Here is a 14406-nt window from a genome sequence, read left to right on the forward strand (position 1 = left end):
CCTTCCCCTCTCAGTTCCTGCCCTTTCCTTGACCCCACCCCTTCCCTTAACAGTTCCCGCCCTTTCATTGACCTTGGGGTCACAGTTTGGGATTCAGGGCCAGCGGAGGAGGAGGAGGGAAGGAGGAAGAGGCGGAGCAGCAGCAGGAAGAAGCAGGAGAGGGGGGAACCGCGTGGCCCTGGCGCTTCCTGAACTCACCACAGCTCTGGGACCGTCGCCCGCCATCCTGCAGGTGCCTGGGGAGGAGGAACTCGGCCCAAATAACCTGGGGGGATCCCTGGGTTTGGGGTTTTTTTTGGGGGGGGGGATGTTTGGAGCTGGCAGGGCTTCAAAGCCGAGCCACAGATGCCCCTCAAAGGGACATCAGGGGTCCCTGAGAGGTGTTTTTGGGGGGTCCCGCTGTGGGTGGCAGCAGAGCCCCGGCAGGGGGATGCGGGTCCCCCCGCAGTGGGGACATTTTAGATTCCTCAGTAACTCCACTGACCAAACTGGATCTACTGATCCTGGCTTCACTCCATACTCTTCCCCCTCACAGCCCGCAGCTTCTCAATCTGATTCATCTGCCAGTAGCCGTAAAGTTTGGACATGAGGTGAAGTTGCAGTAGATCGGATTAATTATTGTAGACAATATGGACCTGTAAAAACCCCGGAGGAGAAATCAGAAAAAACCAAAATGTGTTCCGTTTATTGGGACTTCTCACACGGAAAATGTAGAGAAGGGAAAACAGATCTCTAACCACCACTGTTGGTAGTTGTCGGGAATTAAAAAGGGGGTCCTCAAAGAGGTGATGGATGGTTTGCCCCTCGATAAATTGCAGAAAATAATAAACAATTGGCACTATGGAAAACCGAATCCATTGGCTCAACCCAGTGCACTCCTCCCTTCTCAGGAACCAACACACACCTCCTCCAACACTCTAATCCCCCCCCAGCCTCTCTAACAAAACATAGGCAAGGAGCCAAAATTAACCTCATCCCACCTTCTCTCTCAAAATCTAGGCAGCGGAACCCTCCCCCAGTCTCCCTCTCAGAACACTGGCAGTGAGCCAAAATTAACCCTCTTGCAGCTCCTCTCTCAGAATCTAAATAGCACAACAGTCCCCCAGCCTCTCCTTCAGAGCACAGACAGTGAACCAAAACCAACAAGGTTTTCAGGAAACTAATATCTCTGCCACTTACAGGTGGGCGAAGGGGCAGAGGCTGGGTTATTTGAGAATGCTCACTAAAAATAAATCTGGAGATATATTAATCACAGCTATCACAGGCCCCAAAAGGATAAAAAAACATGCATATCAGCCTGTGAGCAGCGTTGCAGGCGACTGGAGAGAGACATCCTTTAGAAGATGACCCTCTGCATTTAAAAAAGCATAAAGGCTTATGGAATGCGTGGCAAGTAGATTATATCAGCCCCTTTAAGAAGTCAGGAGGTAAACACTTTGTGCTAGTAGGAGCAGCGATTGTATCTGGGTTGGTTCAAGCTGATGCTTTTAAAAGAGCTACAGGTGATAATATGGCTAAAGCTTGGCACGGGTGGTTTGGAACTTTCCCAAAGCCACAGGAAATTCAATCTGACAACGGGTCCCACTTCACTGCTAGAGGTGTACAGGACTGGGCAAAAGGTGAAGGAATTAAGCGGACTTTCCACTCCCCTTACTACCCTCAAGCTAATGGGATTGTAGAAAGGACCAATGGTATTTTGAAATGACTTCTGAAGCCACAGGAGGGAAATTGGGATGTTCGGTTATGGGAAGCTGTTAAAGGAGTGAACAGTAGGTGGGGGGTGAATGGATGTCCCAAAATCACTGCCTTTTGCCTGACACCTCCAAGCATCATTCCCTCACTACGGGGACCTGACAATTCAAAAAATCCAGCACATCACCCTGGACAACCTGGAGTATGTTGGTAATTACACTCTAGGTCCCAAAACTAACAATGTTGCAATTACAAAGGACTGTAAAAATGAACCAATTGATTGCTGGCATAATTTCACTTTAGCTAAACCAACTTATGTGACATGCCACTGGCAAAATAACTTGACTGACCTGTTAGGTTTAAAAGGCTTAGTTTATAGATTTAAGATAACCGCTATAACAAAACCCACACTGAGTACCGTAGTTACATCCCAGTGGGTAGAAGGGACTGAGAGCACAAAGCTCACATTGAGTACAGTAGTTACATCCCAGTGGGTAGAAGGGACTGAGACTACGAAGCCCAGATTAAGTACAATAGTTATACTCCAATTGGTAGAAGGGACTGAGAGCCCCCTTAGGCAGTATGTGACGATTCCAAAAATCCAGCACATCACCCTGGACAACCTGGAGTATGTTGGTAATTACACTCTAGGTCCCAAAACTAACAATGTTGCAATTACAAAGGACTGTAAAAATGAACCAATTGATTGCTGGCATAATTTCACTTTAGCTAAACCAACTTATGTGACATGCCACTGGCAAAATAACTTGACTGACCTGTTAGGTTTAAAAGGCTTAGTTTATAGATTTAAGATAACCGCTATAACAAAACCCACACTGAGTACCGTAGTTACATCCCAGTGGGTAGAAGGGACTGAGAGCACAAAGCTCACATTGAGTACAGTAGTTACATCCCAGTGGGTAGAAGGGACTGAGACTACGAAGCCCAGATTAAGTACAATAGTTATACTCCAATTGGTAGAAGGGACTGAGAGCCCCCTTAGGCAGTATGTTACCGAATGGCCTTAGTCCCAGGCTTTTGTTCACTTTACTGGATCCATGGGAAATGTAAAGGGTTTAAACCTATCGACTGTGTTATGCATGAAAATCAGATATTGAAATCAACACTAGGCAGGAATGGGAAAAACAAAAAACCTGGAAGTTTCAAGGGGTAGTGGGAGAAGAAATTAGCATAGGATGCTAATGATTAACGGAACTACCTATAGTAAGGCAATCTCAATCAGTGTTTCAACAGATCAGGCAAATAAGCATGAACAGGTTTGTACACACCCAAGAGTACAAGACTGTTGGCACAGTTTTACATTAACATAAACGCAGAAGTAGTTTGTCTTTGGTCCAAAAATACTGAAGGCCTTTCTTTCAAATTTGTAATAACTGCTATGACCCAGTTTTCTACTATCACCACTCCAGCCCAATCACCGGTCATGCTCTGCCCAAGAATTTTTGAAATTGGACCATATATAATCAGGAAAACTGGTCAACAACTGTTGCAGTGTGATGTCATGACTTGCCTCAGTTTCCCCTGATTTCTCCCTGAAATTTTCTTCCCCAGGTGGGGTGTCAGTCACATCTCCTTTTCCCCACCCTTAACCCCTGCTGGGCATTGTCTGTCAACCCAGAAATTCCAAGGAGAGCATCGTCCAATGACTGGCAGGTTCAAAGGATGCTCTCCCCCCCCTGGGGGGCCATTGGCCCACCCAGGTGTCCCTCTCACCTGAGACCACCTCCCCTGTGCCTGGCTGGTGGTCCCTGGGTCCCCTCCCCTGCCCCTCTCCCCAGGTAAAAGAACAAGCAGACCATGCTGTCGGGGTTCTGGTGGAGAGTTCTGTTGGGAGAAGTTTAGTGGAGTTGTTGCAGGATTCAGAAGCCGTGCCACCAAAATAAAACTCTGGATTGAAAACTCTCCATCAGGACGACTCCTTTCTTCACCTCGCCTCAAAGGTTTCTCTAGCTCAGGAAGGCCTGAGGAGTGACCCCCTCAACAGCAAGCTCCAGCCCGCAAGCTCTGGAGGGTGAAGTTGCCATTAGTGCCATCCAGCACCTGCAGCTGGGGGGCCCCAGGGTGTACTCCCAGGATCTCTGTGGGGTTGGGATTGGGGTCAGGGAATGCCAGGAGCCCAAAGCCCCTGAGACTTCCCAAATCCTGAATCCCAAATGCCCCGGGACCATTCTGAATGCTTCAGGACCATCCCAAATCCCAACTCCCAGATCCAAATCCCGAATCCCAGCTGCCAAATGCCAGGGACCAACCCAAATCCCAATCCCCAAATGTCCAGGGACCATGCCAAACCCTGCACCTCAAATCCAAACCCTAACCCCAAATCCCAGCTCCCAAACCTCTTGGACCACCCCTAATGCCCTGAGAGCATCCCAAATCAGCCCCTTTCTCACCACGGTCATACTGCCAATGCTTTGTCCCAGGACACCCCAGTGTCCCTGTCAAAGTGTCCCCATGTCCCCGTGCTCCCTCCCTGGTATCCCAGCCCCTCATGCTGCCATCCCCAGTGTCCCTACCAGCCATCCCCACTGTCCCAGCTCGCTGTCCCTGTGGTGTCACCTGCACGGTGACAAGGATGATCTTGGCGAGCTCCAGCGCCAGTTTCACGGGCTGCCTGCCGCGGGCCCGGTACTTGTCACAGAGGCTCAAGAGGAATTACCTGAGCCAGCACCACAGCTCCTCCTCCACTACCGGCACCGAAGCTGCCTCGGCCGTGCTGTGCCACGACTCAGCAGCCACTCGGTCTCTGCGCACACCCACCGGTGTCACCTCGGTCTGGTGCTCCCCTTGCTCGGTGTCACCCCCTGGTCTGTGTCCCCGCTGTTCGGTGTCACCCCCATGTCCCAGGATCACCCCTGTCCCGGTGTCCACCCTGCTCGGTGTCACCCTCCTGTCCGTGTCCCCCTTGGTCTGGTGTCATTCCTCTCTTCCGGTGTCCCTGCTGCCCAGTCCACAGTGTCCCCTGTGGCCGTTAAGCCCCCGGTCAGGACTCCCTGTCCTCGGTGTCACCCCTGTCCCGTGTCCCCCCCACCCCGTTCTGGTGTCCCCTCTGCCCACAGTGCAGGTGCACAGCATCCCCTGCAGCATTTAACTCCCCCGGCCCGGTCCCCGCTGTCCACTCGCCCCAGTGTCGCTCCTGTCCCCGGTCCCCCCTCGCCCCGGTGCCACCCCCACGCCCAAGCCCGGTTCCCGGTGCTCCTTTTCCCCGTGTCCCTCTTGCCCGGTTCCCATCCCCGGCCCATTCCCATTCCCACTCCCGTTCCCGGTCCCTCTCCCGTATTTCTAGTCCCATTCCAGGTCTCGGTCCCGTATTTCCTGTCCCACTCCTGGTCCGTGTCCCCATTCCCGGTCACATTCCCGCTCCCTGTCCCCTCTCGCCGGACACCGCCGCCATCGCTCCAACCCATCCCCCGGCGGTGACGTCACCGAGCAAACCGCTCGCGGCTGCCGTCCGCCAATCCCAGCGAGCGATCGCTCCCGGATTTGCATAATCACGCCCTTCTGTTTGGCCCCGCCCACCGCCGGCCACAGCCCCGTCCGGGCGCTGTTTGCTCCCAGTTCCCTCCCAGTGCTCCCAGTAAGAGCGGCCCCGGCAGGGAAAGCGCTCCCAGTTCCTTCCCCCAGCAGCAGCACAACCCTGCTGCTGACCCTGTCCTGCTGGGCACACACTGGGGGATCTCCTTGTTCTTCCCCGTGGCATGGAGGCAAATGCCATCCTCTCCTTGTCCTTCCTCCCCAGGGAAGGAGCTGAGGGCAGATACCAGGGAGGATGAGTCACTGCAGAACCTCGGTGAAGAGGCTCATTCCGCAGATGAGCAGAACCTCATGGGAGAAGCTGTTTTGAGCAGTTCCACAGCACAGGAATGCAATGGGGAGGAAAATCCCCGGAGATCCCGCACAAGGAGAGGCTGCAAACGCAGCCCAGGGAGGTTAGAGGAGGAAAGGCCCACCCTGGGCCAGGATGGCGGCCGGAGCTTGGAGCTGGGGATCCATGAGCAGCTTCACAATGGGGAGAAGCCCTACAGGTGTGAGGAATGTGGGAAGAGCTTCAGCCGAAACTCAGCCCTGATCCGCCACCAAAGGATCCACACTGGTGAAAGGCGTTATGAGTGTGGGGAGTGTGGGAAGAGCTGCAGAGACACCTTTGATCTGATCAACCACCAGAGGAGCCACACAGGGGAACGGCCATATGAGTGTGGGGAATGTGGGAAGAGCTTTCAGAGAAACTCCACTCTTCTGAAGCATCAGCGGACACACACAGATGAGAGGCCCTATGAGTGTCCCAAATGTGGGAAGAGGTTTCAAACAAGCTGCCATCTCCTCGTCCACCAGCGCATTCACACTGAGGAGAGGCCCTTCCGCTGCCCTGACTGCATGAAGGGCTTCAAATATAACTCTGACCTCGTCAAGCACCGGCGCATCCACACCGGGGAGAGGCCCTACGAGTGTGGGGAGTGTGGGAAGAGATTCACCCAGAAGTCGAACCTGATTGTCCACAAGAGGACCCACACTGGTGAGAAGCCCTACGAGTGTGGGCATTGTGGGAAGAAATTCAGCCAGAGCTCTGAACTGATGCTTCACCAGAGGATCCACACTGGGGAACGGCCTTACGAGTGTCCCGAGTGTGGGAAGAGCTACAGCCGGAATGATCACCTGATGATCCACCAGAGGAGCCACACCGGGGAGCGGCCCTACGAGTGTGGGGAGTGTGGGAAGAGGTTTCAAAGCAGCTCAGATCTCCTCGTACATCAGCGGATTCACACGGATGAGAGGCCCTTCCGCTGCCCTGACTGCGGGAAGGGCTTCAAGCACAACTCCACCCTTGTCACTCACCAGCGCATCCACACAGGGGAGAAGCCCTACAAGTGTCCCCACTGTGGGAAGAGCTTCAGTCAGAGGTCAGCCTTGACCCAACACGAATGGAGGCACCACTATGAAAGCCCTATGAGTGCCCCAAGTGTGGGACAAGCTTCGTGTGCTGCTCCAGGTCCATCCCCCATGGGAGGATTGGTTCTGATCCTCAGTGACCCCAGTGGGCAGAGCCTCGGTAATCCATGGTGCCAGTGATCCATGTTGGGAAGACACCTGCCTGGGCTCTCCACATCCTCCTGGCTGCCCATGGGCACCTGGACACATCCACAGACCAACATCAGAAATTCATTGTGGAGAGCGGATTTGTCGACTTCTGACCCCAGAAGAATCTCCTTTTGCTGCTTCTGGTGGCATCAAACAACACTGGATGGCCTTGTAGGTCTTCTCCAACATAAATCCATCCTTTTATTTCTCCCTGACCCACAGGCATCTTCTACAGCCAAACAGGGATGAATTTGGGAAAAACCTCTGATTTTGGATACAGTAGGGTGGAAACCCCTCCAAAAAGGTTTTTCCCACCCACCCAAGCACATGGATGCTCTGCTGTCAGGGACACATAAATCATTTTGTTTTGGCCTTGAAATGAAAAGGTTTCTGTTCATCCTTTTGAAACTCCTGAAACTGGGGTAAAAATGGATATGGATGGGGACTTTTGGGGGACAATGACATGGATGGGAAGAACATGTGGGAATATGAACATCAATGGGGACGTACGGATACATGGATATGAATAGGGACGTTTCACCAGTGCAGTGTCAGCCAAATGTCACCACCCAGCAGGGCGGGACGGGGAACTTGTTCAGCTGGTGACAAGTGGCCCAGAAGCAAGTGACAGCCACCAGGGTGTCCCAGGGCCACCATGCTCAGGAGACTCCAACTGCCCCTGGGGACAAGAGTCAGTGTCACCCATGGGGGTCATGTGGTCCTGTCACCAGAGGCATCCTGGTGACAGTGTCTGCACAGGTGTGGCAACATTGTCCCCTGATGTGTGTCCTGGTGGCATCATATCCCCTCCTCTCCAAATATCCCCATCCCCTGCCATGGCTACATGTCACCCCTCTGTGTCTTCCTGTCCCCGCTGTGAGTCCCTGTCCCCATATCCCCTATGTGTCCCTGTTCCTGATCCTGGCTGGTCCCTGGTGATGTCCTGCAGGGTGTCCCTGTGTCCCTCAAGGTGTCGCTGTGTTGCTCAGGTTGTTCCCATGGCTGCTCCTGCCACAGAGCATGTGGGCCCGCTCCAGCACAGGAAAGGATATGCCTGGCACATTGTTGGGTTGATCCTGCCCCTCCAACCCCGTCTCCACCCCTTACCCCTCTGACCCTCCTCCCCCTGTCCCCCCAGGCTTTCCCCCACCTTTGTCGCCAACTGTCCCCCCTGCACCACATGGACTCTGTGCTCACCACCCTGGACACACCCACCCCTCAAATCATCATCGCAGCATCCTGGGACCCCCAGCTGTCACATGAGGGGGCCTTCAGGAGCCACTGTGACCCTGCAGTCATGCGCAGGGGTGACCTGCAGTGTCCCCCTGGTGTCACAGGCACATCCCCAGCGGGAGAAGTGACATCAAACCCAGAGGAGGAGAACAAGGTGAGGGTGTGACTGAAACTCCTGCCTGGTCATGGGGAAGCCATGAAACAGGGCCAAGCATGAGCACAGCAGTGTAGGTACTGCAGGGATGGGAGGGGGACACGGGGACAGTCCCCAAAGACTCTTCAGCAGGAACGTGACCCTTCCATCCCTTCAGGGGATGCTGCCGCCGAGGTAGTGGGTGGGATGCGGGGTTGTGCAGCATCCTTGGGGGGATTTGGGGAGGTGGAAGTGGCAGGGGGTGACCCCAAAAATTTAGTCACACCATCCCCCCCTCAGCGCCGCAGGATATGTGCCCCCCCCCCACTCTGTTTCGGGGCGTTTGGGGTGCTGGTGGGTGGTGGTGACAAAAAGCGCAGGTGCCACCTCGTGGATGGCACAGAGAGGGTTTTCCTACGGTGGCATCAACCCCTCCCCACTGAGGGGCACCCAGGGTGGGAGTCAGGAGTGTCCCCAAGGTGTGGGGGGAGCAGGGAGCGGAGGGGAAGCACGGTCAGGGCACGACAGAAATGCCTCCGGCCCCACCTGCACCTGGGGCATGGGGGTGGTGGGGCACTTGTCCCCCTGTCCTGTGTTCTCCTGGCACCCTGTCCTCCTGTCACCCAGTGTCACCTCTGCTGGGCAGCAAGGGGTGGTGGCACCCGCGAGGATGTCCAGGTGTATCCGCACTCGCCCACTGTGGGTGTGGGTGTCAAATGTGACCTGGGGACACTGGGTGGCACTGACATTGGCATTGTCACTGGCACTGTCACCATCACTGTCACTGTTACTGGCACTGTCACTGTTATTGTCACAGCACTCGCTGGCTGCCCCCCAGGGCCTGCAGAGGGATCGGGGGACAGCCAAGGCACAGAGGGACACTCAAGACGGACACAAGGGGGACATGAGAGGGATAGGATATTTATTAGGGACTTTAGGATATTTGCAGACACTCGGGGACACTTAGGGACACTCACGGTTACACTGAAGGTGTATCAGTCAGGGATTTCATGGTTCAGCAGTGTTTGGATGTTCATGGCCATGAGCTGGAACTCCACAGTGACACTGATCAGCCTGAGGGGACAAAAAACAACCAAGGAGGCCCCAAAATAAAAAAAAAACACCCCATATCCCTGAAATTGCCCCAAAAAAGGAAAAAAATTCCACCTCAAAATCCCAAAATAAACCAAAGAAATAGGAAAATTTCTCCCCAAAAGAACAACAGGAAAGGGAACAAATCTGCTCCAAAATCCCAAAAAAATCCCATGAGTTCTCAAAGTCCCAAAAAAACCACCAGAAAAAGGAAAAATTCCATGCTAAAATCCCCCAGAAATTCAAATTTCACACCAAAATCCCCCCCAAAAAGTGGGAATGCAATAATAATAATTTAAAAAAATCTCCCCCCAAAAAAACCCCAGGAGTTCCCAAACTCCCCCAAAAAACCTAGAAAAGGAAAACTTCTGCACCAAAATCCTCAAAAAACAAATGGAAAAGGGAAAACTTGGCCACAAAATTTCCAAAAAAATAACCATGGGAAAGGGAAAATTCCACCCCAAAATGCCACGCAGAAATCTGGGAAAAGTGAACACAAATCCCACACTGGGATTTTAGGGATGGGAAACACCCATAAGTGGGATTATCAGGAATTTTGGGGGGTTTTGGGATTTACATGTGGAATTGGAGGGTGAAGTTGCCATTAGTGCCATCCAGCACCTGCAGCTGGGGGGCCCCAGGGTGTACTCCCAGGATCTCTGTGGGGTTGGGATTGGGGTCAGGGAATGCCAGGAGCCCAAAGCCCCTGAGACTTCCCAAATCCTGAATCCCAAATGCCCCGGGACCATTCTGAATGCTTCAGGACCATCCCAAATCCCAACTCCCAGCTCCCACATCCAAACCCCAAATCCCAGCTGCCAAATGCCAGGCAACATCCCAAATCCCAATCCCCAAATGCCCAGGGACTATGCCAAACCCTGCACCTCAAATCCAAACCCTAACCCCAAATCCCAGCTCCCAAACCTCTTGGACCACCCCTAATGCCCTGAGAGCATCCCAAATCCTCTGAGACCATCCCAACTCCCAAATCCCCTGAGACCCTCCCAAACCCCAAATATCAAATCACCTGGGACCATTCCAAATCCCCTGAGACCATCCGAATGCCTGACTCTCAAACCCCCAAACACCCTAAGACCATCCCAAACCCCAAGTGTCAAATCGTAAACCCCAAACCCGTGGGACCATCCCAAACCCCAATTCCGAAACCCCAAACCTATACCTCAAATGCCAAACCCCAAACCCAAACCTCAAATCTCAAACCCAGCACCCTGCACCCCAAATCCCCATCCCCAAACCCTGCACCCCAACCCCCAGTGACGACGCTGGGGTCGATGTTGAAGGTGTCGTTGCTGGGCTTGATGTCCACCCTGTGGAAGAAGTGCTGGCACAGCTGGAGCCTGGTGCCACCCCTGGTGCCACCATGGGTCCCATTGTGGAAAGCCAGGTACTACAGGGACAGGGACACAGCTGGGGGTGGCACTGGGGCACCTCAGTGTCCCCAATCCACCCCATGCCCCCAAAAGATCTACATGACCCCAAACGTCTCTGGGTCCCCAAACCATGTTCATGTCTGTATTCATAGAACCAGTGGCCCAGCGTCCCACTGGGAACAGCCAGGTACTACAGGGACAGGGACACGGGGCTGGAGGTGGCCCTGGGGCACCTTGATGGCCCCAAACCACCCCATAGTGCCAAAACATCTCCATGTCCTCAGCCATAGGTGTGGTGGCCAAAGGTCTCATTGGGGACAGCCAGGTACTGTGGGGACAGGGACAGCAGTGCTGGTGGTGGCACCTTGATAGTCCCACATAATCCCCGTTTACTCAAATATTTCCATGTCCCCAATACATCTCTGTGTTCCCAAAACATGGTGGCCAAGGGTCTTGTTGGAGACAGCCAAATACTGTGGGGACAGGGACACGGGGCTGGAGGTGGCCCTGTGGTACCTCAGTGTCCCCAGATCACCCTGGTGTCCCCAGTCATCTCCACAGCCCTGAGAACCTCCATGTCCCCAAAGCACCACTGTGTCCCCAACCCCTGCCAGTGACCCCAACCCTGCCTGGTGTCCCTGTGCCACCTTCTCAAGGGCATAGGCCACATGCTCCAGGAGGTCCCCTTGTCCTCAAGCCCCACAATGTCCCCAACTCCCCTGATGTCCCCAACCCTTCCCAGTGTCCCCATGCCACCTTCCCAAAGACAAAGGTCAGTGCTCCAGGTGGTCCCCATGGGTGTAGATGGCCTGGGTGTCATTAGTGCCGTCCTCGTAGCCCTTGAGGAACAGGTGCTTGAAGGCCACTGTGTTGTCCTCCTTGAAGGCCACCACCAGCTGGTTGATGAGCCTGAACAGGATCAGCTTGGTGACAAAGGCCACCACCTCTGTCATGACCGGTTCTATCATGGTGACAATGGTGTGTTTTGTCCTAAAATGGTGTCACCCCATTCTTGGGAGCAAAGTCCTCCATGGTCAGGCCCTGTCCCACCCTGGTGACACCACCGTGTTTCACACCAAAACAGTGTCACCCCATGCTTGGGGACAAAGGCCACCACTGCCATCAGCCGCTTTCTGCCACCGCAATCAACCCTTGTTTTGCCCCCACAGAGCAGGATTTCCCATTCCTAGGCCGGATGGAGGAAGAGGAGGCTGGGAGGAAGAGGAGGATGGCCCAGGAGCCCCATGCAGGTGAGGAGAAAGTCACTGCCCCTTTCCCTCTCTCCTGCTCCATCTCCCAGCCCAGCATGGCCCCCAGCAGCAGCACAACCCTGCTGCTGACCCTGTCCTGCTGGGCACACACTGGGGGATCTCCTTGTTCTTCCCCGTGGCATGGAGGCAAATGCCATCCTCTCCTTGTCCTTCCTCCCCAGGGAAGGAGCTGAGGGCAGATACCAGGGAGGATGAGTCACTGCAGAACCTCGGTGAAGAGGCTCATTCCGCAGATGAGCAGAACCTCATGGGAGAAGCTGTTTTGAGCAGTTCCACAGCACAGGAATGCAATGGGGAGGAAAATCCCCGGAGATCCCGCACAAGGAGAGGCTGCAAACGCAGCCCAGGGAGGTTAGAGGAGGAAAGGCCCACCCTGGGCCAGGATGGCGGCCGGAGCTTGGAGCTGGGGATCCATGAGCAGCTTCACAATGGGGAGAAGCCCTACAGGTGTGAGGAATGTGGGAAGAGCTTCAGCAAGCGATCCTCCCTGATCTGCCACTGGAGAATCCACATGGGGGAACGGCCCTACGAGTGTGGGCATTGTGGGAAGTGCTTCACTCAGAGCTCCTACCTGATTGTCCACCAGAGATGCCACACAGGGGAACGGCCCTATGAATGTGGGGAGTGTGGGAGAAGCTTCAGCACCAGATCCAAACTTATCCGCCACCAGATGATCCACACCGGGGAGAGGCCCTATGAATGTGATCAATGCATGAAGAGGTTTCAGACCAGCTCAAACCTCCTCACACATCAGCGCATTCACACAGATGAGAGGCCCTTCCGCTGCCCTGACTGTGGGAAGGGCTTCAAGTACAACTGCCGCCTTGCCACCCACCGGCTCATCCACACCGGGGAGAAGCCCTGTGAGTGTCCTGAGTGTGGCAAGAGCTTCAGGACAAGCTCTGATCTGATTGTTCACCAGAGGAGCCACACCGGGGAACAGCCATATGAGTGCAACGAATGCAGGAAGAGGTTTCAGGGCAGCTCCCATCTCCTCCAGCACCAGCGCATCCACACAGAGGAGCGGCCCTTTGTATGCCCCGACTGCGGGCAGGGCTTCAGGTACAACTGCAACCTCACCACACACCGGCGCATCCACACAGAGGAGCGGCCCTTTGTCTGCCCCGACTGCGGGAAGGGCTTCAGGTACAACAGCAACCTCATCACGCACCGGCGCATCCACACTGGGGAGAGGCCCTACGAGTGTCCCCAGTGTGGGAAGAGTTTCTCACAGAGCTCTCACTTGACCAAACACCAACGGAGCCACCACTAAGGGAAGCCAGACCAGTATCCCGACTGCAGGAAGATGTTCGTGCACTGCTCCAGCTCCATCCTCCACGGGAGGATCTGCTCTGGATGATCCCCAGTGACCCCTGGTGGGAAGAGCCACGATGATCTGTGGTGCTGGCGATCCCTGTTGGGAAGACAGACACCTGCATGGGGGCTCCACATCTTCCTGGCTCCCTATGGCCTGAATTTTATTTTCATTTCTCTTTGTCCCTTCAAAACACTCAAAACCGGGGTAAAAATAAAGATGTTGAACTGAAACATGGATGAGGACATGGTGTGGGCATAGCCATGGGCAGTGTCATGAGGGATCTTTTAGGGGATGTGGGGGATGCCATGTTCAAGGGAGTTGAGGGTTCCTGGGAGGGATTTGGGGGTTGCTCAGGGCTTTGGGCACCCTAGGCCAAGTAGGGAGATCCTGGCAGAGCTTCTGGGGCACCTGATCAAGGATTCCCTGCCCTGGATCTATGCCCATGTCCCCCCATCCCAACTCCTAGTGTCCTCTCTAGCAGTTGCCCCACTCCCCACTGTCACTCCCCTTCCCCTTGCCTGGTCTCATGTCTCCCCTATCCTGGTCCTATCCTGCTCCCATCTGAGTTTGGATGCCATTGCCAGTCTCTGTCCCATATTCCCAGTCCCATTCCTGCTGCCTGTCCAGATTCCCAGGCCCTGTCCCACCTTCCCATTCCTCGTCCCTGTCCCCATTCCCAGTCCTGTCCCCTTTCCCGGTCCCTGTCCTGCCTTCCCAGTTCCTATTCCCATTCCCTGTCCCTGTCCCTCTTCCCAGTCCCATTCATGGTCCTGTTCTGTATTCCTGATCCCATTTGCAGTCCCTGTTCCCATTCCCTGTCCCCAATTCTGGTCCCTGTCCCCATTCCTGGTCCTATCCCCTATTTCTGGTCCCATTCCCTGTCCCATTCCCGAGGGTCGCCTCTGGCATGGGGCCCTGAGGGCTCCCCAGCTGGGGCTGGCTGTGCCACACGAACCGTTCAGCCCTGCTGCTGTCCTTGGGCAGCTGCAGAGAGCACAAGGCTTTGGGCATTTCTCAGAGGCCCCCAGCTGGCCGGAGCAGCCCCTCCTGCCAGCAGCCGCTGTGGCTCAGAGCCCTCCCTCATGCTGGGGCCACGGAGGGGCCATGGGCCTGGAGGAGGCTCCTGTTCCTGAGGCAGGAGCAAGGCTGCAGCTCCCGGCTCCGGGCCCTGGGCCGCAGCAG

The 14406-nt window shown here is 54.9% G+C and overlaps 1 protein-coding gene across 4 annotated transcripts; it reads left to right on the forward strand.

Annotated features, from left to right (window-relative positions):
• The first annotated feature begins 5357 nt into the window (after positions 1-5357).
• LOC120504476 (zinc finger protein 239-like) lies at positions 5358-13454 on the forward strand. Of its 4 annotated transcripts, XM_039713991.1 has the most exons (3): positions 11778-11885; positions 12068-12199; positions 12263-13454. In XM_039713991.1, exons 1-3 carry the CDS (start codon positions 11831-11833, stop codon positions 13177-13179), a joined length of 1104 nt encoding a protein of 367 aa, XP_039569925.1. In that variant the 5' UTR covers positions 11778-11830; the 3' UTR covers positions 13180-13454. The 4 variants fall into 4 exon arrangements, with proteins under 4 accessions (XP_039569923.1, XP_039569926.1, XP_039569925.1 ...); XM_039713989.1 differs by lacking the exons at positions 11778-11885; positions 12068-12199; positions 12263-13454 and adding exons at positions 5358-5581; positions 5645-7696; XM_039713992.1 differs by lacking the exons at positions 11778-11885; positions 12068-12199 and adding an exon at positions 5363-6608 and having other exon boundaries at positions 12303-13454.
• Positions 13455-14406: the final 952 nt, after the last annotated feature.

This window comes from Passer montanus, unplaced genomic scaffold (assembly GCF_014805655.1).
Source record: "Passer montanus isolate IOZ18808 unplaced genomic scaffold, ASM1480565v1 scaffold293, whole genome shotgun sequence".
Classification (NCBI taxonomy): Eukaryota; Metazoa; Chordata; class Aves; order Passeriformes; family Passeridae; genus Passer; species Passer montanus.

Coding starts and splice junctions, on each gene's coding strand:
- LOC120504476 (XM_039713992.1), top strand. CDS start 5,419: ATGCCATCCTCTCCTTGTCCTTCCTCCCCAGGGAAGGAGCTGAGGGCA. Junction 6,609..12,302: donor GGGAAGAGCTTCAGTCAGAG/GTCAGCCTTGAC, acceptor TGGCGGCCGGAG/CTTGGAGCTGGGGATCCATG.